The sequence below is a fragment of the Lemur catta genome, chromosome 21 (assembly GCF_020740605.2).
Source record: "Lemur catta isolate mLemCat1 chromosome 21, mLemCat1.pri, whole genome shotgun sequence".
Taxonomy (NCBI): Eukaryota; Metazoa; Chordata; class Mammalia; order Primates; family Lemuridae; genus Lemur; species Lemur catta.
In genome coordinates, this window is record NC_059148.1 from 22,548,191 (window position 1) to 22,575,820 (window position 27,630).

The 27,630-nt window shown below is 35.4% G+C and overlaps 1 protein-coding gene across 2 annotated transcripts in view; it reads left to right on the forward strand.

The window, feature by feature from the left end:
* The window catches only part of MED13L (mediator complex subunit 13L), a 264,709-nt gene that overhangs the window by 151,638 nt on the left and 85,441 nt on the right, over positions 1-27,630 (forward strand). For both annotated transcript variants that reach the window (XM_045535049.1, XM_045535051.1), the window contains one exon: positions 695-778. In XM_045535049.1, the coding sequence (XP_045391005.1) occupies positions 695-778 (84 nt within the window). The remainder of the gene's footprint in view (positions 1-694; positions 779-27,630) is intronic.

Here is a 27,630-nt window from a genome sequence, read left to right on the forward strand (position 1 = left end):
GGTTCGATTGCCACTTAACATGTCTTCAAAAAGAGTACCCCATGATTTGACATTGAAACACAGCATACACACAAACAGCACGGAAACAGAAGTGGGGCACAATTTAGATATGAGTAAAGCAAATATTCATTATTGAAGTCATGACTGCAATTCCTTCTGTTCTTGCAAAGCCTTAACCAAGTGCTTTACCATGCCTACAAAAGGAAAATACCTAAGTGGCTGAAGCTGTGTTATGTTTTTGTTACTGAGGTCTTTGCTAAAGCATTGCCTATCACATGCCAACCACAAAAAAGCCAGCATTAAAACTGTCAAGATGGGCATCAGTGGCTTAGAAGAATATGTCTGAGGTACTCTAAGAAATGCCATATTCCTAACATTCTTGATGATGCAAGAATTGAAGTTATGCAAAAATGTGATTTGATTTGAAGTAATTCTGAAATGTAAGATACTTTAGGAATACATCAATTTTATATTATTTTCTGACATTTTTTTACATGGGCATAAAAATCAATGCCCAAGGTCAAAGTTTTTTCAGTAAGTATAATGTAAAAATTTTAAGTGATAAAATATTTTGACAGTTTACAATGCTGATGTCTTTATTTTCAGTGGTGTATCTCATCTGGGATTATTGATTAAGTGACTTGCTAATTTGTGATTGAAACTATGAAAGTAATTCTCGATGTAATTATTGTAGGTGCCTGATGGATAAGAACTTCGTTAGGATTGGGAAATGGTTTGTCCGTCCCTATGAAAAGGATGAAAAGCCAGTCAACAAAAGGTGAGTCTTGAGGATATGCTTGGCTGTTTGATTTCTTTTGTCTTGTGGGTAAGGGAAGCAGCTCATTTATTTTCTAATAATGCTAGTAGCTTAGATGTACTAAAGTAGATTCCTGGATCACAGTGTAATTAAATGCTGTATTATTAAATTTATGTTGAATATTAAAAATTAGAAAGGTGATTGCCAGTATACTCATGTCCAAACCACTTATTGCCACACTATTTGAATTCAGATATTCTGTTCTGGCTGTGCTTTGTGTTGTTTCATCTGGATATTTTCTCTCCTCTTAAGCTTGGAATTAATTGATTTAATTTGTTTATTCTGTTCTTATACTACCTAATTAATACACATTTTCAAGAAATGCACACACCTTTTCGGTTTGATAGCAAAGCATGCATTTTGTGGAATGAGATATTACCCCATACCAGAAATGTTTTCATGTAGAATACTTTTTAGCATTGTAAAACTTCCCTTCCCTCTCCCTTTCCTCATCCCCCCCTTTCTCTCCACCCCTCACTCTTCTCCCCACTCTCCTCTTTCTCCCCAAACTCTTGTTACAGCCCAGTCACCTGTGTCACTTCCCTTCCAGAGTAGGCAGGGAAGGGATCCCTAGTCTAGAGGGTGAGCAGTCACCTTCAGTGTAAAAGGAAAAGGGATCTCTTCCTAATAATAAGATTAGTAGCTATACTTTTTTTAGGTTTTGTCATAAATTTACTCTGAACATAAAGTGGCTAATATAGAACCTAACATCGTTATTGTTTAATGGTGGTGGCTGTTTGCCTTCAATAGTGAAAGTGGTAGTAGTAATACTTAGAACAAAATAAGGATAAAGACTTTTTTTTAATGATTGTGCTGATTTCTTTTACTAGAGGAAGCTTGCTATTCAAATATTTGAGTCAATTTTTATATACAAGGTTTGCATTAAATTAAGGTATATATTTCTACTATAAATCTTTTTAAGTAATGATAATACAAGAAATGTCATATTGTATTTTATCCCTAAAATATTGAAATGGGCTATTTTCTAATTTTAAAGAACTTTTCTTTCTTATGTATTTGAAATCACCTTAATTCTGGTGTGAATTTTAAAATATGACGTATACTAGCATTGTTGTTCTGTTGCCAACCTTTTATGGAGTCAATGGAAAGCAATTTTGAGAGTGCATAATGTATGTTACAATAATTAGAACATTTATTTAGTGTATTTAGACCGTTAAAGGATATTACAAAAATAAAGCTTTTAAGTATTGTTCTTAGAAATTAGTAGATTTATCTCTGACAATCTGCCAATAAATGTTGCTAACATGCTTTATTTAGGATTTTATTAATAGTTGTATAAGGTTGAAGTCTAATGGCTTTATATTTATGGCTAAAGAATGTCATGGAAAGCTCTGAGTGCTAAGATGAAATATTCACTTCTTACGTAACTGTGGAGCTGCCTCCCTGTTAGAATGTTCATATCTGGTCTGTTACTGTAGTCTTCTGCCTGTCTGTGTCTTCTGACTTCTAATCACTCTGCCCTTATATATACTTTTGTTAGACTACTTCTGGTGAAGCACTCTCTGGCACAAGAACATAATGTGGTGTCAGGTGTGTTTAGGATGTTGCCCAAAGTTCATGTGGCATTTCTGCTCCCCAGCAGAGGCCTTTTTGTCCAATGAGAGTTGTCCTCCACAATTGCTAGCATAGTCTAAACTCATTTCCCATTTGTTCATGTTTTTTTGTTCCCACCCTCTCCAGCAATTAAAGTTAACTTTGATCTCTCTTCTTTGAGCTGCTCCCCTGAGGCATCTTTTATAGCTATTTCTTCTGGCATTTTACCTCTAAAACTGTCAATAGCATGTTTATGCTGCTATTCTTACGTTGTGTGTGTATATGTGTATATTTAATTTTAGTCTTCTTTTGAATTTGTACTGTGGAAGATGAGGATTTAGTCTCCTTCCTCCTGTGAACTAAAATAAAATCTTCAGGCCCCCAGCTGACTGAATGGCCCCCTCTTGGTCAAGGGTAGCCCCCTCCCTCCCAAAAAAAACCTTAAAGCTGAGTTGCTGGCCATGAGGAGAACGGAGGTCAGACATGCCTAGATATGCCCTGTCCCTTTTTTTGGAGTTATTCTTTGTAGCAATAAGATAAAACATCATTAACAAGCCTAAGACCATGTAAGACAAAGATTAAACCACACCTGCAGGTCATCAATTTTCTTAACAGCTTAACAAAGTCTTGGTATATGTCTGGTGGTTTGTCTCTGATAAGAAGACTTCTCAACTTAAAACATTCTAATCCTTTAGACAAAATTTCATTTCTTTAACCAATTACAAATCAGAGCATCTTTAAACCTACCTATAACCTGTAATCCTCCTGCTTCAAAATGTCCCGCCTTTTTGGGCCAAACCAACATAACGCCTTCCATGTATTGATTTATGACTTTATGTGTAATTCCTGTCTCCCTATATATATAAAACCAAACTGTAACCTAACCATGGCAAGAACACTTGCCTCAAGTCTTCTTGGGCATGGCTGTCTGGGCCATAGTCACACATATTCGGCTCAGAACAAACCAATTTAAATTATTTTACAGTTTAGGTTCTTTTCCATTGACACTCTTTCCCCATTCCTACATTATTCCTAAATTGAATTTTGAAAACAGAGTCATTTATTTTGGTGTCCAGTGTGCATCGTAATTTTACCTTTTATTCTACTCAAGATCTATAATTCCCAGCACAAAGGGTATCACATGTTGGGTTGAACTGAATTAAACTTACTTTTTGTTTGTAAATCTATTTAGTGTGCTCTAGGGTCGAAAGAGAATTGGATCTGAAAAGTCATGTAACATAAAACAAAATATCAGTATGTTATTAAAACGAAAACATTCTCATCATCCTTCTTATGTTGATGTTAAATGATGATCCTTTAAAATATTTACATTTTATAAATGGGTTAAAATTGTTGATTCTTATAATTACTGGTTGTGCATTTTTTTAAAAAATCAGCATTATTATTGAGTGGTTTGTTCAAGTATGAGCAATTGGGCTCTTTATGATGCTTACTTTAGTTCAAATATTCCTTAGTAAAAAGCATACATTACCCTATTGGATTTTGTCCCTTGTGTTGCTGGACCTGAATTGCAATTCTTTAGTAGAAACTGCCTCAACACATTTTGAAATCTTAAACATGCCTCATGTAAAGTAGGAGGCCTTTCTAATTGGTTGCATGCAGAAGAACCTAGAGGGAACATTGTTGGGCAACATTTGAAGGATAATTATGTACTCTTGAAAGTGATTGGTATTGTTTACACAGTGTTAACTGGTATTGGGAATGTAAGAAAACAAAGGGATATCTTAGTATATATAATTGAAGACAGTTGGCTAAAGTATTTTTATGTTAGCTGAGATTTAAGAAAAATGACTACATATAGGAGGTACGTTTTACTAAAAGAAAATTGGGCTGTTGGCTGGAGAATTCTGGGGTTTGTCTCAGATTTAAAACATTACATCATTTTCAGTGTAGCATGCTATCTCTCTACCTTTATTTCTTACTTATAACTTAAAAATCTAGAATTAAACTTTAAGAATGATTCACCTCTTTTCAAATAACTTTCTTCTGTAATATTTCTGGGCCCTAATTTCACTGTTGAAAAGAAACATGAAACTAGAGTTTCTTAGTGAAAGAACAATATCTGTGGTATCTCTTAACAATATGTAAAAATAGAAACATTGGGATTATATACTTTTACCTTTTCAGCTATATCCCTGCAGCCCTCCATTTACCCATTCTCTAAAATCTTGTAGTACTGTCTTCAATATGAATATGATCAAGTGTTAAATGGAATATGTACTGTCTTGCATTATTCCTTGATCATGTTAAGCATCTTTTGTGGGTTCAAAAAGGTAAGTTACCAAAGGACACAATTTTAATATGGCTGGCAAGGCCTCTACTTCCCTCCCCCCACCCTTAGAAACACAGGATGCTAAAAAAAATACCCAGTAAAATCTTGATAAAATATTTAAGTATATTTCAAACGAGAGGATTCTTCAGTTGAAGAATCTTACTGGTACATTTGAACATGGCCCAGTGTTTGAAGTACAGTGCAGAATGTGTTCTGTAGATGCTGAAGTACCACAGATTCTGTACTTATGCTTTGATTTGCTGTAAAATTCAGACATTCCATGTTTCACAGCTCTTTTAATTCCTCAGGGGTACATCACTGAGTGGTCTTCATTTGGGATATTGGCACCTTAAACATTTGATCTCCTTTAAGGAGGAATGCAGTATTACCTATAACTCATTTGAACAAGTCAGATATTTTCAGAAACAGCTGAAGTCATAGAAGGGCCAAATTGGAGCTGAGGCTAGGGTGACACCAGATACGGGGAGGCAGACGAACAGGGGCCAGTTATCCTGCCCTGTGTTGTACATATTCAGAATTATAAATCTTGAGCTCAAGACTTCGGACTTTTTATACATGTAACATTTTCAGGAAAGTGATGCACATATGCATTATTATGAGTTTTATGGATGCCATAAGTAAAATGCCATCATTTACCAATAGACTGCTTCTTTGTAAATAAAAGACAGAAGTTTAGAACTTCATTATAACACCCCTTCTACTTGTGCTTAGTATGCATACTCAAACTGGTCTGCTCACCATATGCTGTGTGTTTCTGCTCCTGTGCTTTTTTGTTTTCTAAACCGTGAGTAGGAATAATGATAAAGGTAGTAATGATTATGTCCACTTCGTACAGGTTGTTTTGAGGATTAAATGAGATAATGTAAATGACTAGACAAGTCTTTTAAAGCCTGTTTTATAAGTTTTTCCTAGGGTCTCATAGCTCTTCATACACTATGAATCAAACCTATCAACTTTTAAAAATTAAGTGATCATAATTCAGGGATAACATCATGTATTTTATTTTTCTTCTTTTTAATCTTTTGATATTATTTATATACATTTAAGTCCTGTATTCTCTGAACCATTCATTAAAGCAAATGATAGAACTTCGATAAAATTCACTCCCTTGGGCCAAATATTTCCATAGGTTTGATTTTGGTCTTGGATACATATGTTGTTATAAAGAGGCCTTTTGACTATTAAGGACTTACTGCAAGTTAGTCTGTTTCGGGTATTTCACATGTAAGAGGGGATTTTAAGAAATATGGAGCCAAATGTCTTTAGTAATAAGATGAAATATCGACCCTAGGTAATAAAGGAGGCAGTGTAGGTGGAAGGTGACCCAGACAGAAGTGGATCCATTGGTCAGAGTTATCAGATGAGGAAGAATCAAGTTCCTTACAAGCCACCCACACTTGCAGAACTGTCTTTATGGATGGGCATCATTCAACACATCTATAAACGTATTTACTCATTTGCTTTATCTTTGTTCTTTTCTTCCTACTCATTCCTCATAAAGGTACCAATAAAAGGTGAAAGTTTTTCCCATTCTTTTTCCTTCTCAGGCACATTTGTCACTTCTGTAGCTTGAAGTGAAAAGAATGTTTGATATGGAGTGAAAAATTTTAGCAAAATAAGTGGGAGATTGAGAGTAAAACAAATTATCTGTATTTTTAGTTTACTGGCATAATCTGGCATTATAAAGGTACTGATTATACAAATGTAGCCGTTTGTTCTTTTGTCCTTAGCCCTCTGTTTAATGAATAGTACTAAAATGTTTCCGTAGAGGAAATTTAATTCTATGTCACTCATTCATGTTTTAAAGCTTTCATTAATAGTGTTTTTTTTTTTAAAAAAAGAATGTGTTCATAAATCATCCCAAACATTAAAAAGAATCTGTTGTATATTTTTTGGATTACAAAAGGATTGAATATATTTATTAAACATTAGAAAATGTAAAAAACCACATAGACTTATGAGAGTTTAATTACATTCTAACACTAAGATATATCCATTACTTTAACACAGGAGTATATATGGAGTCATTTTTGATACTTTTTAGTATTATTACTATTATTCATACATTAGCAGAAAGTGCTTGGTAATTAGTGAAATCTTTAAAACTTGGGCCAGGCGCAGTGGTTCGTGCCTGTAATCTTAGCGTTTTGGGAGGCCAAGGCGGAAGGATCGCTTGAGGCTGGAGTTCCAGACCAGCTCAAGCAACATAGGGAGCACCACATCTCTACAAAAAAACAGAAAAATTAGCTGCACTGGTGGTACACAACTGTAGTCCCAGCTACTTGGGAGGCTAAGGAAGGTGGATCGCTTGAGCTTGAGCTTGAGCTTGAAGCCAGTGTACTCCAGCCTGGGTGAGACCCCATCTCAATCAATCAATCAGTAAAATTTGGCTTTTAAAATTAGAATTATTTCTAGATAAACTGGAAAAAGACAACATCAGCACAGTAAAGTACTATTTTCAAAAAAGGAAAATCAGGATTCTAACGCAAATATAAAACAGATCATTGCCAAACATTTTAGTAACTCAGTTAGTGAGGGAACAGGTATGATGTTAAAACCAATTCAAAGAGTAATTTATAAAAGAATATTAGGATAAAATTTCAGAGTTAGATAGAAAACTGGCTACCATCCATTTCAACAAATAATGTAAATACTATATTGAAACAATAAAATTTATTTTTAAATAACTGCAATTGTTTATTAATACGGTATTTATGCCTGTTGAGCACTGCACAACTTCTCAAACCATAGAATCAGGTTTGACATCACTATTCTCATTTTCTCTCCACATTGATTTTACTTTGTATCCCCACAACCACTGAAAAACCAGTTTCACAAAGATTTAACTTTATTGGAGGAAATGTAGTGCAGTCTAATATTGAAACTGTGAACTACCTTGAGCTAGTAATTTGCATGTTCTCTGACAGATGTTGCTTTGTTTCCTTCAAAAATTTAAAATATCTCACAACCCCCCTGTGGATTTGCTACAGTGTTTTGGGGTATTTGGTGCATAGTTTGGGAATGTAGGGGCTAGATAATCCTTAGGTGCACCTTTCTCCCTGTATGACATTGACAGGACAAGCTGTCCTCCTTTTGCCTTAGTTCAAACTTTTGAATAAAATTTCTTAACAAGTACTCTGGGGAGGTTCTAATTAGAATGTCATATTTTTTAAACTGCTTGGTGAGTGGTGGTAGTGTCACTGGTTGTCCTTGTGTACTCAAGGTTTGCCAATATTCAGTGACTGGTACTTAATAGTAAATTAAAAGATATGATTTACTTTGGAGGACAGATACATTTATTTGTTGAATTTAGGCAAACTTAAGAGTTATGGAGGAAACTATTATTTTTTCTTCTTTTATTCATCTTATTCGAGGTGTAAGAAAAAGTATTCTCTTAAAATTCAAAAATTGGGCATATTTTAAGTGCTAAAGAAGACTTCAGGTTTTAATATATAACAATATATTTTATTTAAGGGATGTGGATTGAGGAGAAAACTGTTTTGAAAACCATATGACCCTGTTATTAGTCACATAAGGCTGGAAAGAAAAATGCTGTAATACACCTTATTTTTCTCTGATATAGGATGAATGTTAAGCTGAAAAGAGTAATTTCATGGATCCAGATCCATCATTATGAAGATCAATAATTGAATTAGTATTTAGAGAAAGAAAGGATGACCCATTACGCAATTAGGAAACAGGACAATATCCTAACTCCTTCAGCAGAGGTATAATTTCTGTGATTGAGAAGATTTTTAAAATTTAATTACGTGTTTGGAAAGCATTCTAATAAAACAGTTCAGGCCAAGGCTAAGCGTATATTTATTTACCTTCCTCAGCAGTAGATTTTGGGTTTTCACCGAGTTTATGTTTTATCTCTTCTTCCTTTATCTTTAGCAAATTAAACATTTCCAGAACTCCCAGATTTTTTTGCTGTAAATTAAATTATTTTCATTATAAGGAAATTAACTTGCATGCTCTTTTACATTTGTTTAATTCCTGGTATTCTTTGAGTGTTTGATGAATGCACTGAATGATTGAATGAGAGAATAGTAACTGAAGACCAGTTAATATAAAATTGAGGCCAGTGGGATGGTGATGCCGCAAGCAGTCTTATTTTCATAAGGGAGCTGGAATGCTGGAACTCAAACAGACTTCCCAAGGTCAGAGAGCTGGACAGAGCGAGACTAGAAATCTTTCCTTTCCTAGGAGTGTACTTTTCGCTTTATTACGTTGCCCTCCATGGTCTAAGTGCTTTTTTTTTTTTTTTTTAAATTAGGGTTTTTAAAAAAAATTACAAAAGTAACACCTGCCCATGAAAGAATTAGGCAGTTTAGAAGGCTGCAGGTGAGAAACAAAAGTCCATCTCTTTACCTTCTGCTCCCCTATGTCCCATTCACGAGATGTTCACAGTGCATGGTCTCTTATGTATTCTTTGAGAAGATTCTTATATTGTATCTGTACATAAGTCATTTTACTTAAAATCTATCATAAAATTAAGCAAAATCAAACATGCTATTTTAATCCAAATTCCTAGTCTCCAAGTGTGGACTTTCAGATTACTCAATGCCACTTTTAAACAAATGAATCTGTTTTATTACTGGAGTTAGAAAACCCCATGAGTTAAGACAGCCAGTCCCTTCACTTTATAAATAAGAGGTTAAGTGATTTGCGTAAAGCTCCACAGTATTTAATTCTACTAAGTGGTTCCAGTGCTTAGATTTCTGTTCTTCGCACTAACCTGTACTGCCTCTTGGTTCATTTCATGGGCGTACAAGTGACCTGTGTATCATAAACAGGTGTGTTTCATGTGTATACTAAAGAAGTGTCTTTATGAGATTGGTTCCCTGATGAACTAATATCCAGTACATATCAGGTACTCGAATGTTTGGACTGATTGTTAAAACTAATTCTTGACCATAGTTTATCAGGGAAACTAGGGAGGAAGTTGGACTAGCTAGATCATTTTTAAGGACCTTTCCCACAATAAATGTCTATGATTTCAGTTTCTTGCTGGCATCAGAGAATCCGAGAATCAAGCTTTATCTTTAGATTTAAAAAATGTTTGTCCTCGGTGACTGGTCTTGACTATATCTTCCAGCAAGCTTGAGTCTACTTGTGTACTGCATTGTTTGGGACACTCTAGTGTCAGGTTTCTCATTAATTCTTTTCCTCCAGTTGCTTATTCCAATTAAAGGAAAATTTTACAAATGTGGAAAGTTGCAAAGTGGAGCCAGGGTTGCTTAGGCAACATCCAGTGTGAATAAAACTCCAACCCCACACATTTCAGATCAGATCATAACTCCTGTTCCATAAATTCATTGAGCTAATTTATAGTTTATAATTATATGGGCTAGTTTATAAGCCCATAGTTCCTCTTATACCAGGATGGTATGGCTGGAAATGGATGGAATGGCTGGAAATGAACCTATAGAGTAGAAAGGGAATTTAAGTGGTGGTGCTGGTGGTGTTATAATAGGGATTAGAGCATGGCTCATACAAAATAATGTTTACTGGCCCAGACTGGGTGTGAATCTGCCCATCACTGTAACATAAAATATAATGTAGTGTGCTAAACAGTTATGGATACACAGACATACAAAGTTTATGGGAAGTCCAAGATTTTATAAAATTCATCTAAGGACTTCTTGTTTTGTTTCATCACTATTTATTAATATGATGAAAATATTCCTTGGGGTTTAACTGTAGTTGAAAACAGGGTATAAAATGTCCTTAATAAGAGTGTCTGCAGAATGAAAGCCTGCTTGTTCTTCAAATAGCAAATCAAGGAATTTGCTTTGAAAACCATTTAACTGTATAATAATAGCCAATGCTAGCTTGATTAACATTAAATAAAATAAGGTGTAGAAGCTGAAAACTTTTTCAAGTTAAATTGCCTTAGGTGTAAAGGTGCCATTTCCCCAAACTGATTCTGAATACTGAATTACCACAGTGTTGGAGTGTTTTTACTAATCTGATTGATTTGAGCTCACTGATTTATGGATTTAAAAAGACAATAAAAGATATTTAAGAGGGTCATTTTAAACATTAAGTATTAATTGCAACTAGTTTAGAATATTGAAAGATGCAGAAATAGTCTTTTATCTGTCCCTGTAAATTAGAGTAAAATAATATCCAATCAGCCCTTAGATTTGATGGTAGAAAACCAGAAACATTCTGTAACAGTATCTGTATTTGCAATAGGGTTTGAGGAGAGGGGAGAAGGGGCAATTTACTTGATCACTTTGTGTCACTATGGTATTTTGCTTGCCTTTTATTGGCTGATATGAGGCTTGGATTTTGAGGTTCACCTTTGGGCCCCCAATTAATGTTAATATAATATACTGAAAGTGTAGCTGCCATTTGAATAGGTATTCAGCTAAATACTATCGGTTCTGCCTGAAAGTTCATTTTCATAAGAGGGCACTATACTTAGAAGAACAAAAGTTACTTTTTTGTTCCAGTTTGTTAGTATATGTGGAACCAAGCTTAAACATGTTATGCTTGGGTAATGCCTGTTGAGTGATTTGGCCTTATCTGTGCTGTAGAAGAGAATGAATTTTAATTCTAAGATTTGTCATTAGTTAGTAATCACTTTTTAAACGTAATGACTATCATTTTATCAGATTTGTTTAAAGTGTTTTAAAAAACATTTTAGTTGAATTCAGTTAATCATATCTTCTGACTGAACTTAGTTTACATTAAGCGTAAGAAGTGGAGAAAAGTGTTCATTATTTAAAAATAATTTCAAGTGGAGTTAATGTCTTACCTATTTGCAGCACATTTCTTTCTTGAAGTACCTTGACAATAATTATTATGGTTCATGAAATTCCATCTGTTTCCAAAATTGAAAGAAAAAAGGTATCATTATCTGAAAATTTAATGTCTCAAACTGCATTGAAAAATAAAGATGGTATTGAATTACTGATGATTGTTATTGTCTTCTCTATACTCTAGTATTTTTCAATTTTCTGCAATGAACTTGTATTACTTTATTAATTAGAAAAAAATAACTGATTTTTTTTTTAAAAAAGGAAGACAATAATAAATTTAATTCTCTTCTGAATCTTTACATTAAAATACGCTTGAATTTTTTTTTTTAAGAATTAATACCTTTAGTTTATAATTTAAATTGAGTGTAAAATGTTGATAGGACCAAAATATAAACTGTTGATTATTTGTAAGGTTCATTTAACAATGTTAAGAGAAAATCAAGGTTCTCAGAGCTTGGTATATTATATTATGCTCGGTATATTATATTAACATAAAATAGTATGTTAATGATTTCTTCTCAGTTCCTAAAGTGGTAGTATTAATTTGTATCTTTAGAGATTTCTGTACCATGTAAATTTAATCTAGATGTATTGGTGTGTTTTATATGTCGTCTTAATCAGCATTGTGGCCCCAGACCATCTTTGAGGGCCTCTGCATGCTGTATTTTAGGCTGGGCACTGTGTGGCTTATCTTCCTCCTCCTCCTCATTATGATAGGTGCCAGGTAAGTGGTTTAGATATTTTGAGAGTTGCCTTAGTGTGGCACTGAAGTGTGTGAACCTTGAGGCCAAACTGCATGGATTCCAATCCTGGTTTTGCCACTTAGTATCTTGGGGAAGTAGAAGTTATTTCATGTCCTCTATTTTAGTTTATCTATAAAAGAGAGAAAATTATTGTCAACATTTCATAGGATTATTTTGAGGATGAAATGAATTAATATTAAAAAGTACTTAGAAGAGTGCTTGACCTCTTTTGTAAGTGTCTATCTGCTAATTAATCAAATAAACATCTCATTTAAGCCTTTAGCATTATCTTCCATTTCTATTCCCATTTGTTGCTTATGGTTTTATGGACTGTTGTAGGGAGAGGATACCCAAATCAAATGAGATGGAGCCTCTGTATTCCTTGAGCCTCAAGGTTTTTTGTCAGTCACCTTTGGGAAGGCAGTGCCCTAATCATTCTCATGACTAGGTCATGACATTAGTGCTGCATTCTCTTGAATACCTTGGCTCTTATATCCAGTTTATTCCCCAGGTTACAATCAGAGCTCTCAAATTGTGAACATCTTTTATTGTGAATCACGATGAGTACATAAAGGGTGATGCCAATGGTAGCATATAGTTGTACACAACAATAATAGGCAGGTATTATTTTAGGTTAGAATCTTAACAGTTTCAGGGAGAATACAGAGTTGAGTCCTTAAAATGTAAATTAAGAGTTCAGTTGTAAAACACTGACATTCAGGAAACAGATGTGGAAAGACAATTCAAGATGGTAGACAGAAGGCCCGGCATGGTGGCTCACGCCTGTAATCCTGGCAGTTTGGGAGGCTGAGGTGGAAGGATTGCTTGAGGCTAGGAGTTCCAGACCAGCCTGAGCAACACAGTGAGACCCCACCTCTAAAAAGAAAAACTAGCCCTACGTGGTGGCATGTATCTAGCTACTCGGGAGGATGAGGCAGGAGGATTCCTTGAGCCCAGGAGTTCCAGGTTGCAGTGAGCTATGATGACATGATGACGCCACTGCACCCTAGCCTGGGCAGCAGAGTGAGACCCTATCTCTTACAAAAAAAAAAAGAAAAAAAAATACCATTTTTGTTTCTGTCCTAGTATCTTTATTGAAAAATATTAATATTCCTCTCAATAAAAACTTACTTATCTTTTCTACCTCATGTTTCCAAAGGACACATGCTTTTCACTGTCACTTCCCTCAGTCTTTCTTATATTGAAGAGAATGGAACTGTGTGTGTGTGTGCGTGTGTGTGTGATTGAGGCTGACTTAAGGTGGCTTTTACAAATGCATTTACCTTCTTTTCTTCTATCACGTCTTTCCTACTTGTACATTTACACATGGATTCTACAGAATTATATGCTTGTATAGCTCCTCCTCACACATGGGAAAGTGCTCTACTTGAGCAGAGAACTACAACTGATGTACTGTTTTCTTTACTGGAGTTGTCCAGTGCTGCAGTAGAGCAGCTGTCATTGTTTTGCACAGTTCTGTTTTTCCTCCAAAACTGCCTGTGGCAATTTGTACTCATTCTTTATTACCCAGGGGTTTTGCAAGCAATAAAATAATGTATCTGACTACTTAATGGGCTAATGTGATTCCCTCTTCAGAAAAGCAGCAAAGTAGAAGACTTCTTTCACTTTTCCCCTTCGCTGACCATGCGATATTAGGCCTGCTGGGACAGGTTTTTTGATGTGCTGCCAGAATGCAGAAGGAGATTCTACTGTATTCAATCATATTTTCTTCAGATTCTTATAAACTGTTTATAAGTAGAGCTCAGATCTGATCAGAAAGAATATTAAATGTTCTACATATAATCTTGCCTTTGAGGGAAATTTATTCATGTGATATGTTTAACTTAATTTTAAAACTGCATCTTCAGATCATATTGTAAGAAATCAATAAGACATTGTGATGGTGAAAGTGAAGTGGTAAATGCTTTTCTTTATTTTTGCCATCCATTTATTATACTTGGCATGTGTGTGTATCTGTATGTATTTTAAGAGCATACTATATATTTTAATTTATTTTAAGAGCCTAATACACACACACACACACACACACACACACTATCATGCTCTGCATAATGTTTCAGTCAACTGCAGACAGCAGGTATGATGGTGGTTTCATAAGATTATAATGGAGCATATATAGAAACCTGATATATGGCACTTGATATTAGCATTGCAGATAAAGTAGGGGAAATGACTGATATTCAGTAATGGTGCTGGGACATTTGGTTTTTGATATGAAAAAAAATTATATAAGTAAAAAACCATGTGTCATCTAGGTTTGTGTAAGTACACTCTATGATGTTTACACAACGATGAAATCATCTAATGATGCATTTCTCAGAATGTATCCACATCTTTAAGTGACACATGACTCTGTGTGTGTGTGTGTGTGTGTGTGTGTGTGTACATATATATGTGCTCTTTTGTCAAGGAGCCTTATATGCCACACATTGTTCTAGATGCTGTGGATGTAACAGTGGACAAAATTGATGCGGCCCCTGTCCTCACCCTATTTATAGTTGAGTAGTACTCTACAGCATGGAGATTGGCCAGATAACTGGTGTGATGAGTCTTAGTGCTATATAAGTGTAAGATGGAAGAGCTTTAAGGTGAGGAATCTGCTCTTTTGGCAATTTAGGACAGTACAAGGCTCAGTTGCTTTGCTGTGTGTTGAAACAGTCTTCCCTATTTGCCTTTGCCAAAGTAGTCCTCTCTGATAGACATGCTGAGTGTTAATGAGACCATGGGAATTCCCTTCTAAGACATCAACTAAGCTGTTGTAGGAGCGTCTTGCTTTCCTGGTCATGCTTTCTTCCCCAGGCATCTGGGGCACCAGATTCTGAATTTTATTTTATTTTTTTAAGTTAGGGTCTTGCTTTTGTTCCTTGGGCTAGAGTGCAGTGGTGTCACCATAGCTCACTGCAACCTTAAACTCATGGGCTCAAGTGAGCCTCCTGCCTAAGCCTACCATGTAGCTGGGACTACAGGCGTGCACCACCATGCCTGGCTAATTTTTTTCTATTTATTGTAGAGATGGGGGTTTCAATATGTTGCTCAGGCAAATTTTGAACTTCTGGCTTCAAGCGATCCTCCTGCTTTGGCCTCCCAAAGTGCTGGAATTACAGGTGTGAGCCACTGCACCTGGCCAAGATTTCAATTTTTTTTTAGGAGCAGAGAAACTTTATCAAATTAACCTTTTTCCTTAAGAAATAAATACAGTCATCCCTCCGTATGTGTGCGTTCTGCGTCTGTGGATTCAACCAATGGTGGATAGAGAATATTAAAAAAAGAGCATCTATACTAATAGTACACAGACTTTTTTCCTTGTCATTATTCCCTAAACAGTACAGTGTAACAGCTACTTACATAGCATTCACATTGTTTTTGGTATTGTCAGTAATCTTGAGATGATTTAATGTATGCAGGAGGATGTGCGCAGGCTGTATGCAAATTCTAGACCATTTTTACAAGGGACTTGAATATCGTGGATTTTGGTATTTGTAGGAGAGTCCTAGAACCAGTCCCCCATGGATACCAAAGGATCACTATACCATTATTTATATTTTTGTGTTAATAATATCACAGCAGTACTGCAGTTAATGATACTAAGTATATAGTAAAATTTTAAAGCTGTATATTTTGATAAATAATTTTTTTCCTTGGGGATGGTGGTGGTTTAAAAAGGCTTTTGCCTGATTAGTCTTAGGTGCCTATGATGGCCATTTATCCAGGTCAATGAGAGTCACTTTTGGAGGTACTTGAAACTAGATTATTAATGCTAGATGGAAGAAGTGGCTTAGATAATCCAAAATAGTATTTCATTAAAATGACTTTTTCCCCTTTTTTTCCCCTTCCCCAAGCCACAGGTGTATACTCAATGCTCTTAATATAAAAATGTGATCTGCTGGGCTCTCTTCAGGGGTGCCCAGAGGCTGACACACACCTTGCTGTCGTGGATGGGACTAGGTGGGGAAAGAAGTCAGAAATGCTCTAAATCGAAAACTATCAAATAGCCAGATGCTATGCTAAGGGGCCCAATAGATGATACAGAGAAGTGCTCCGAGTTCAAAGAAGGGTGAGATTGTTTTGGGCTGCATCCTGTTGGAGACTCCAGGAACAATCTTGAACTTATCTTGAGGAGTAAAATAGACAATAAAGAGGAAGAGCCAGTATTTTAAAAGAGGGCAGCAAAGGTATAGGAGTATCTCCACTTTTGTATGGGACATTTTGGACACACATTTGATAGGCATAGAAAAAGCAGCTTTCAGGCAGGAGCAGTGTGCCGTTCTGTGAGCCATCTGAGTGAAAACAGCCTTCACTCCAAGCTTAGCCACTCTGGTTTTATCCTCCTTCCTTTTTAAAAATATACTGGAAACACTGTATAAAATTCCTATGAAGGGGAAGGCAGTATATTTGAAAGAGTTTGAAAACCACTGGAAGAGAGTTGATTCAAGGTATTAGTGTTTGGATGTGACTTTATAATATTAATACTTTGTAAATTTTGGAGTGAATTTTGGAGTGAATTTTCGTTTCTAATGGTTTTTTATTATGCTTATTTGAATTGCAAGATTTAAGGTGTATTCCCAAACTCACATGAGGTAATTTGAAATGTGTGCTCTGATGAATAGATGATTTCATTCTGATTTGTGACAGGGACTATAATTATGTCCTGAACATGATCACTTATTTTACCTTGTTTAATGTTGTATCTGTAGGAGGTAGGCATTATTTTCTCTTTTATTGCATTTAAAACTAAAATACAGAGAGGTTCATTGACTTAATGCAGCTAATAATAATAAGATGTGAACTAAGTTCTGCCTAATTACATGACCCTCTGCCATTGCCTTTCTTAGTACTGAGCAATTGAAAATTTATTGGATACCATAACATTAGAATAGGCATGTTATTTGCAACTATTTATTTGAAAATAAATAAAAAATGATGTGGATTAAAATGGTTATATGGACAATTTTATAAGATGGAATGTAAAAGAACAGTTAAAGTTGAGCTTTGAAAATTGGTATCTTATGACTTGAAAAAAAAAGTTAAATCTTTGTCCCCCCAAATTGCTTTAAAATTATTTAGAATGTTGTAGTTTTACAAAGTTAGTTTCTTGCGACCTCATGTGGAAGCGTTTGAGTTAGTGATTAGCTTGTTTATTGGTGAAAGGAGACACAAATGGCCATATGCCACTGTCTTGAGCGTCTGTTTCTTCTTTTTAAAGATGAAACCGTAGTTTTCTGTCAGAAGTTTCTTCTAATCTGCTTGCCTTCACTTCCATTTATCTTTGGTAAATTAATAATTCTGCAAAAGTAAAAGCTCCATAAAACAAGCATTGTGTGTGTGTGTGTGTGTGTGTGTATACTTAAAATATGATTGAATCTAGAATTGTCCTCAGTGCAATCTAATAATTTTAATCTACGGTTATTATCATTGTACATACCATTGCTTTTAACATCTCAGGCCTTAAAAATATTTCTCCTATTTTTAATATTAAGTAAGTGTATTTGACACAAAACAGTACTTCTCCTGGCCACTTAATCCTGGTCTGAAAATTAAGGTACGTGATCATTGTTTTGCTACCATTTTTATGAATTTTTCAGAATTAAATTTATCTTTAAAAGCTTCTGAAGTTAATTAGAAATTTGCCTAGTTGGGTTAGAGTTGGCAACCACTTCATATAGTATCCGTGATCCAGAGAATGCTCCAAGTTCAGAGAAGGGTGAGAGCGTCCCGGGCAGTGTACTGTGGAGCCTCCAGGAGCAAGCTTGCACTTAGTTTGCATTCTCCCACGGTAGACACAGTTTGTCTGTGAAACTGCTACCATAACTCCCGCCTTGGAAGGCTTTTTTGCCCCGCAGTTGAGAAAAGACAAAGACTTTCTAAGCATTAGGTAAGGGGGTAATGACAATGATTTATATTTTGTTTCTTCTGTATTTAAATTTATATTACATACAAAGTAATAGTGTATAAATCAGTTGTAAATTATAATTTAAAGCCTTTTTCTTGGTTCCTCCTTTATGTTTTTTACTCTCTAATCCTTTTTCTTTTCCACTATTCTGTCAGTGTTAATCAATTAAATTTAATATATCTTATACTATAAAAATACTTCCATGGGCTGGGCCCTGTGGCTCATGCCTGTAATCCTAGCACTTAGGGAGGCTGAAGCAGGAAGGTAGGAGGATTTAGGAGGTGGGCGGATTAGGAGTTAAGAACAGCCTGAGCAACATAGTGAGACCCCATCTCTAGAAAAAACAAGAAAAATTAGCCAGATGGGGTGGCACATACCTGTAGTTCCTGTTACTTGGGAGGCTGAGGCGGGAGGTTTGCTTGAGCCCAAGAGTTTGAGGTTACAGTGAGCTGTGAACATGTGATTGCACTCTAGCCTGGGCAAGAGAGCAAGACCCTGTCTCAAAAACCCAGAAAACTTTTACAGTATAAAATAATTCTGTGGAGTATATTTGTTTGGAGGTGGGGACATTGCCAGCGAAATCAAGCTTGTTTAAGCAGACTTGATGTGCTAACTCTAAACTTCTGTTAAATCTTTAATATAAACCTGTAAATGGGAACCATTATTTCATGTGTCTTTCATAAGCATAACACCTTATTTCTTTGTTAGTAAAGTGTAGATGTACTATATTATCTCTAATGTATTCATATTTTACATTTGTGGTCACAAGTCAGTATACTAAAAGGTATGAAACATTACTTACATTTTAGAATATTATTTGAGAGGCAATGGAGGGATATGATAATATGATAATATTTGAGAATATGTAAATGCTACATATAGACATCCATAAACCAGTATTGTGCTGTTATTATTTTATAGTTGACTAGACTATTTTTAATTCAGCTTCCCCTATTGACTGGTATTCTTTTTCCAGGAACATTGATTAAGATTAGCAACTTATCTTTGAAAGAAAGGTTTCCCATTATGTCTTTTGATGGCCTTCAAAAAAATACCATTACTAGCATACCACTATGTACTTGGTACTAAGCAATTATATATGTTATCATATTTATACCTAATAGTAGCTTTAGCTTAAGATCTAGGTAGGTCTCATTGTAATGATTGTATTGCTAAGAATAAAAATCAAATAATTTATGCAAGGGCAGACAGTTCGTGATATAGCCAGATCTCAAATTTGAGCCTGATTCCAACACTCTTGGCTGATAATTGCCATACTTTACTGCTTCCTATCCCTGAGCGGGTGGTTGGTTTTGTGATCAGGGTCCTTACGTAACAAACTTACGTTTGGGCTGCCAGCCTCTCACTAAACTGCCCATAAATCTTGGTTTTTAATCCTTTGCTGCTTATTTACTGTGGTTGTCTGTTCATGGAGCTCATGATTATTGTCTCAGGTATTTAAAGAAACTTACTACAGTTAGTAAATCAGCTCATTTTGGAATGGCCATTGCATTTTCTAAAGGCCTTCCCAGCCATAAAATTCATTAGTTCTGTGACTCTCCTATTGGAAGGGCCAACTAGAAGCATTGTTAACATACTGGTCTTTGCAAGAGGGAATGTTTACCATTTAAAGAACTAACTTGTCTTGTGAACATGCTTTGACTCCTCAGATAGTATCATTGGAAGTAGAGATCATAAGTTTACAAGTTAATATGTTTATTTTTCTGAGTGGCATGTATTTCAATTATCCTATTTGTAGTGGGGTTTTTGAAAACACTCATTATCCTATTAGAATTATTTTAAAATCTTTTATTGTAATATGTATGTAAGATGTTTGTACATCATAACTGTTTAGCTTTATCCACTTTTATAAAGTGAACACATCCCTAATGTCTAGCACTCAGATCAAGAAACAAAACATTACCAGCTTCCTAGAAGCCCCCTTTGTGTCTTCTCCTAGTCACTACCTCCCCTCAAAGGAACCACTGTTCCAATAACACTAAAGATTAGTTTTGTATGTTTTCGACCTTTATTTAGGTAGAATCATACAGTTTGTACTGTTTTGTGACTGGTTTCTTTCAGCATTTTATTTATGAGAGTCATCTATGTCATTGCAATTTGTCCATTCTTATTGCTATAGAATCCATTGCATGAATATACCACATTTCATTTTTGTATTCTGTTGTTAGTTGACATTTATTTAATGTCATAATTCTACTTTGGGGCCATTATGAATAATTCTAAGAACATTCTTGTACGTATTTTCTATTGGGTATGTACCTAGGAGTAGAATATTGAGTCACAGAGTAGTAGGCACATGTTCAGCTTTAATAGATACTGGCAAACAATTTTCCAAAGTGGCTGCATTAATTTAGACTCCCACCACCAGTGTGTGAAAGTTTCTGTTGTTCTTCATTCTTGTCAGCACTTGGAATTGTCTTTTCTTTTCTTTTTTTTTTAATTGAGACAGTTTCAATCTGTTGCCCTGGGTAGAGTGCAGTGGCATCATCATAGCTCACTGCAGCCTCAAACTTCCAGGCCCAAGTGATCATCCTGCCTCAGCCTCCCGAGTAGCTGGGACTATAGGTGCACACCATGACTCCTGGCTAATTTTTAGTAGAGATGGGGTCTCACTCTTGCTCAGGCTAGTCTTGAACTCCTGAGCTCAAGCAATCCTCCCACCTTGACCTCCCAGAGTACTAGGATTACAGGCATGAGGCACCACCCTGGCCTTTTGTCTTAACCATTCTGGTACCCGTGAGCTTTTTACTGATGATTGTGTCACTTTAAAAGGGTTTCAGCTGGACAGTTGGAATCATTATGGATTTAAGTGTCTAGTTGTTAATGTTTACATGAAAGCTATTCTTTTCTGATTATGCGTGCAAGTAAGGCTATTATAGAGCCCTGTACAAAAGAAAAGTACTTAAGGTGCCTGGAAGGATCATACTCTTGGAGTTCTAAATAGCATATACTCTAAGAAGGTATGCAGGCAGAGTGGTTGGAGATCTTGGGGGGCTCTCACCAATTGTTACTTGGTTGTTATTAGTTTTTTTTATGAATATGGTTTGGTTTTATTGGGGTGTTATACACATTAATCAAAGGAAAAGACTATTTAAGTGATATATGGGATAATATTTTCTGGAGTAGGGTTTGGATATGGATACCAGAGTGTAGAGCATGAGAAAAATATAGCAGGAAATGAAGATAAGGTAACTAGACCCAAGACTCTGTGTGTGTATTGTGTGTAGTGGTTGCCAAATTTGTTTCAGCAGTAGAACAGATTTCAAATGAAATCCTTAGCAGAATACCATTTGTGCTGAAGTGAGGCAGAGGGGTAATGGTGGGGAACTTTCCTATGGTGGACCGAGGGGCATCGCCTGGCAACCCTTGGGCTTCACAGCACACAAGTGGTAGACATGCACTGTAATGTGAAGGGGAGGTGGAGGTGATGAAGCACTGGACTCCCGTAGGCCAAGGATGAGGTCTGATTCTCAGCTCTGCCTTTGCCTCTGGCACCCTGAGGAAGTCGTTTTAACTCCTTGACCTTGTGTTACCCTCTAAAATGGAGATAACTAACTTACCTCTAATGAACTTTGTAGAGATAAGAGGAGCTAAAATGAGCTGATGTAAGGTGAACACCTTTTGCCAACAGTTATTGAAATATAACTAGTTTTTATTATGCCAGTTCAGTTAAGATTGTAAAGTTCAGTGCTTTGAGGGTGTAAAATCTTTTGTCAGATCTGGGTTTGAAATATGACTTTGCCCCTTCCGAGCTATGTGACTGTGGGCAAGTTACTTCCTCTCTCCCTCCCACTTCAAAGTGGAGGTAATAGTATGATGCCTGCCTACCTCAGAGTTATTGTGAGAATTTAAGGATATAATATATTCAAAACACTTAGAATACTGCCTGGCAAAGTAAACACTCGATAAATGTGTTCCTGGCTAGTCTTTCTTCCTAAGCTTTCAGTCTCAAATTATCTGAATCCTAAAAATCCTGCAGGCCCAAGTTTAGTCGTAACTCCTCTACAAAGCCTTTTGATTCTCACAGCCAGAATAATCTCTTCCTGAATTTTATAGAAACCTACACATACCTTCTATTATACATATATCTGGCCATATTTTCTCCTTCAGGAAAGGGATTATATTTTATTCATGTTTTTAACTCTCTAGTCACATGCATCTTTCCAAGAATTGAGAAGTCACTCAGTAAAAATGAATTTTTACTTTTTAATGAGAAACTCTGTATAATTAGTACTGTAGTTTTCTCGATTTCTTACATAGTGTGTGACACATGGAGAAAATGTTTTCTGTAAATCTTTGAAAAAGATAGGTATTTGCATAATAAATGGAATAATGGATTACATATTTTATTTCCTAGAACATGTCTTAGGCTTATTCAGTGCTTTTGTAAGATATTAATGATGAGGCTTGTCTTACATTTCTTATGACATTGCCCATCGTTTTATTGAAATGTATTTGACTTTTTCATTTAATCAAAATTTAATCAAAATACATTAAACATTCATCATTCATGTATGGATTATTCTTGTAAATTCTTCCTTGCTAATTTTTTGTACCTGGTTAGCGTCTCCTATGCACCCCATGCCCTGTTTCACTGCTCCCTTGTCCCAGTCCTTGAGTCTAGACCGAGTACATGAGCAGGTTGTGATATTAGCGTAAGCAAAATGAGATTGGAATGGTTAATTTGTCAAAATGGTAGAATATAAACCGGAGTCTAACACATGATTAGTGATTTGTGTTCTTAACTGGCTGACATTTAAGAGTCAATGTGCTTTCCAGCTTTTTCCCCACAAAGATCACAATGGATTTAACACCCTTTTAGAATGACACTAAGACATTTTTCTCAGTGGATTATGAAGAATTAATTTCCACAGCATAGCTCAGTAAAATATTGGAGCAATTTTCCCATTAGTTAATGTCTTTATGTTCTATCTCCTGCAGAACCAGATTGCTAAAAGGAAAATTGAGTTTTTGCCCTAGTAAAAGACCCACTTCCAGTAATACAGGATAATGTAGGACCAACAGCACTCCCTCTCATCCTTTGTATTTCTTAACAACTTTCATCATCCTTTTAGTCTGACCTTTTTGTTTCTTTGAGCTGTGGTATATCAGGTCATCTGTTTGAGCTAACAAAGGAAGGGGTCACTCCTGGCTTTGGATTCTAATCCTTGCCCCCAATAATTCCTTTGCATTACGCAATTTTACCCCAAGAAATTGTCTTCCTGCTTCTCAGCCTTATATAATATTATTTATAGTATGTGTGTGTGTGTGTGTCTAGTTTTGAATATAATAAACATTAGACTTCAAAAACAAAACTGGTTGGCTCACACTGCTACTGTTAAAAAAGAGGGGCAAGCTAGAATTTGATTGTGGCTTTTTGGCATGTGATTTCTTAACATACACATCTCTTTAGATACTAGCAATTTGGCCGTATTTTGTCTTACTCCTCGCTTTCACATCAGTGAGCTTGACTCCTCAGTGGCTATCTCTTTTCAATCTGGAATCTGAAATGCTGCAAAATCTGAAACTTTGAGTGTCAGCGTGATGCTGTAAGTGGAAAATTTCACATCTGACCTCACGTGATAGATCACGGTCAAAACTTTGTTTCATGCACAGAATTATTAAAAGTATCGTACCAATTACCTTCAGTTTATGTGTATAAGGTATATATGAAACAAATGAATTTCATGTTTTATATCCTCAAGGTACCTCATTAAATATATGCAAATATTCCAAAATCCCAAGACATCCAAAATCTGAAACTCTTCTGGTCCTAAGCATTTTGGATAAAGGATACTACACTCAGCCTGTACTTGGCTGCCATTTATCAGTGCTGTTTGCATATGATCTGTAGCCTCCTTTCACTCCTCAGAGTTAATGTCTGTGCTAATTAGAATTTTTCAGTTACGATTTTAAAAGAGACTGCACAAGCTATTTACTCCTCTAATGGGGAGAATAAAACTGTGTTTCTAGTTTTAAAAAAATTATCGAAACTAAATAGTTAATTGAATTCTATTAGCAAAATAAATCTCTTGTTAAAATATTATATAATCTTTAAATTTTAATTCAGTGGGAATTGCTTATGATATAGGAGAATGTACAAATAACTACTTCTTTAGGAATTGCCTTTATAAAACTTTGGCTTCTTAATTTAGATATTTTTATGTGTTATGAATACATTTGTACAATATACATTTTAAAAGTATATTGTTAAATATTTGAAAAATGAGCATTTCTGTTGGTTGAAGAATGTAAATTTTTTGAAGTATAAACTTAAATAAGTGACCCTAGATATCTATAAATGGAGCTTGCATAACCATTTAATAAAAAAGGAATTACCATCTTCTTCTAAGTAGAGTGTGCTTTTAATTCAGGGGGAGAAGTCTATAGTTAATTGTACAGCTTTTGTATTAGCCAAGCTTGGCTTCCTGCCACAGGTTATTAGAATGTCTCAGTGGTGTTCATTCTTAATTTCACATTTAGTAGATATATTTAATTTGTAGAAAGTTTTAGTGTTGATAGTACCGGTTCCATGTGTATACAGAGAAATTGTATACCATTCAGATGTGTCCGGTAAAGTTTTTGTGAATCTGTTACTTCAGTTTTCATATTTTGTATGTTGTACCATCTGTTTTCTAAGTATATTAGTATATACTGTCCTGACCTGCTAGGGTACTATTATTGCAAAAGCTGTGGTAGACCTTGTTACACAAAGGAGTTAATTCAGCTCTCAGGGTCATAATTTTAACTTCCATGGAGTTATACTGTGGAAGAATTTAGTTAACGTATTATGGTTTCAGGCTTTAACAGAACATTTTAAAAGGTCAGTATAATGAAAAATCCTCATGTTATTGGGTTATTAAATTGAGGTTTACCACAATATTTGATCTTTCAAAGAACTTTCAAATTTTTCTTGACTACATTCAATGAATGGGTCTTACATTGCAACCCAGTACATAGTTGTTTGTGTGTGTCTCTCTTTTTCTTAAAATAAGTCTGAAATTCTATTTATCTTTTTGATTCTAATTTAAAAATATTGATTGAAAATTCACTAAATTGATTTAATGACCCCTGCCATTCAAAAAATCCTGTCTTTGAATTTAGTTCTCAGGTATTTTCATAATCAATGTTCATTTAAGTTTCTTCGATTATAGTGGTATGTGGGGCTAAGTTTCTGGTTGACTAGCTTCTCTAAATTGTTTGAATATTTTGGGTAAAATAAAATATCCATGTATGTTAGATTTTTATGTTCAATGTCAGTAATGTTAGAACTGTCTGGTTTGAAAATTCGTAAATCTTTAACAAAAAGCATTTCTTTAGTAGTGCAAATGAGAGGTTTTGCTAGTGATTAAAAAACAAAAAAGCCTCTCCATACTTCATTTATTTTTTTTCTAACTCTGCAGATGATTCGTATATCACTTTTTCTTTTGCTATGATAACATTTTAAGTGCTTTCTTTAGAAAAAGGGTTGGTTATAAAAGGTAGGAGACTTGTACTAAATATTACTGAAATTATGTGATATATTCAAGAAGATTTAAGCTTATTATTGTTGGGGGTTTTGGCTAATAAATCTATAAAATTGTTTTTATTTAAATCATTTTAATTTCAAGCCTTTTGGTCATGGGAAATATGTTCATCCATAATGGTTTATGAGCAATTATCTCCACTTACGCTTTAACAAGAGTGACTTCAAAGCTGAGCCACTTCCAAAAGAGGCAGTTGCTAATGCCTAAAAATAAAGGTGGTTTCAGTTGTGACTTTGTTTTAGTCTAGAATAGAATGCCCTGAAAATAGTAACATTCTGTACATAAGAACATGTAACGTGTTCCTGTCAGCATATATCTAATAGAAAGTGCTGGTCTCTATATGAAGATGAGAGACTTTTTTTTGATATTAAGGCAACAAACAAGCTGGTCATTTTTATTCTGCTAAAGTGCAAATGTTTCACTGGAGCATACTTCTTTTGTAGTCAGTAATTATGCGGGGTGTGATATTGAGACATTAGCTGTTTCCTTGGGAACAAGGTTTAAGTAGAGACAACCCAAGAATACTAGAATATCATTGTCTCTTCTCAGTTTTAAAATAATAATAAATCAGCCTGAGCAAGAGTGAGACCCCGTCTCTACTAAAAATTAAAAAATTAGCTGGGCGTTGTGGTGTGCACCTATCGTCCCAGCTACTTGGGAGGCTGAAGCAGGAGGATTGCTTGAGCCCAGGAGTGTGGGCTTGCAGTGAGCTATCATGACACCACTGTACTCTACCCAGGGCAACAGACTGAAACTCTGTCTCATTTAAATAAATGAATACACTCATTTTAAAAACAGAAATCAATAATGGTAACAGCTGTGTGTAACTTAGGCAATGCCTCACATCCCAATTACAAGGCATAATAAAAAATGGCAATTAAAATGTGGATAACTTAGCCTGTTTTTCTGTGATTATCAAAAAAAAGTTTCTCTGAATATTTTAAAAAACAAAACATCATTTCGATTTGTAGGTAAGTTTATTTCTTAAATATTATCAACTGAAGAATGCACCTATATGGTATCCCAAGGTATACTTCCTGGTTTATCTACTTGTAAATGTGTTTTTCCCCTCATTTTCACTGTTATGTTCTAATCTAAGGTTTTTTGTTTTTTTTTTTATCACTTTATCACTTCACTGTGAGCGATTGCACTAGCCTTCTAATGTCCTGACTCCCTGCTCCTTGCCGGGTATCTCAACCTCACCTGCTACCCCCTGTACCTTGCCTTCTCCCTAACAGAACATGCAGGGTTACAGGCTTCTAATAGGTGCAGTCTGCTGGAGAGGCTAGGCTTCTCTCTCTCTCCCTCCCAAACTCCAGTTTCAAGTACTGATTGTCTCCTAGGAAATGAGGTTCCTATGCCTGGTTCAGCCCACTGTGATATATGGTGTCTTCAGAGGCTCTGCCCTGATGACTCTGTTCCCATTTTCAGTTCCTAGGCTGGGGACTACTACCTATTTCCTTCCCCTTTTGTGACTAATGATAGTCAATTTTAGTTCCCAGGTTGTTCAGAGAGAAGTAAATGGGTTGTAAGATTTAACAGTTAAAAGTAACCTGTATCTTTGCAGGTACAACTCTTACTCAAGGTTTTTCTCAAGACCAGATAAAAACTAGCATGAATAAAATCATTCGATAAATACTGTAGTCAGACTTCCCTTTTTTCTTAATCCCATCTAGCCTTTCCATACCGTTGAAAGAGAAAGCAAGAGGGAAGACTGTATTGGAAACCCATCTTAACTTCTGGGTATCTCCGATGAAATGTACAGGTTTTGTGGCAGAAGGGCAAGAGTAAGAATGCTAGTAGTGAGGACTGGGATTTGGCAGGCGGGTGGTGAGGAGTCAGACAGGAACTGTTAGTGAAGATACCCTAGATCTGTCTGAAGACCCCAGAGAATTTTCTTGGGAATTGTCTCCTGACAGCGTTATCATCTGCTTCTATTTTTATTTCTCTATTACCTTCATGTATTTTCTT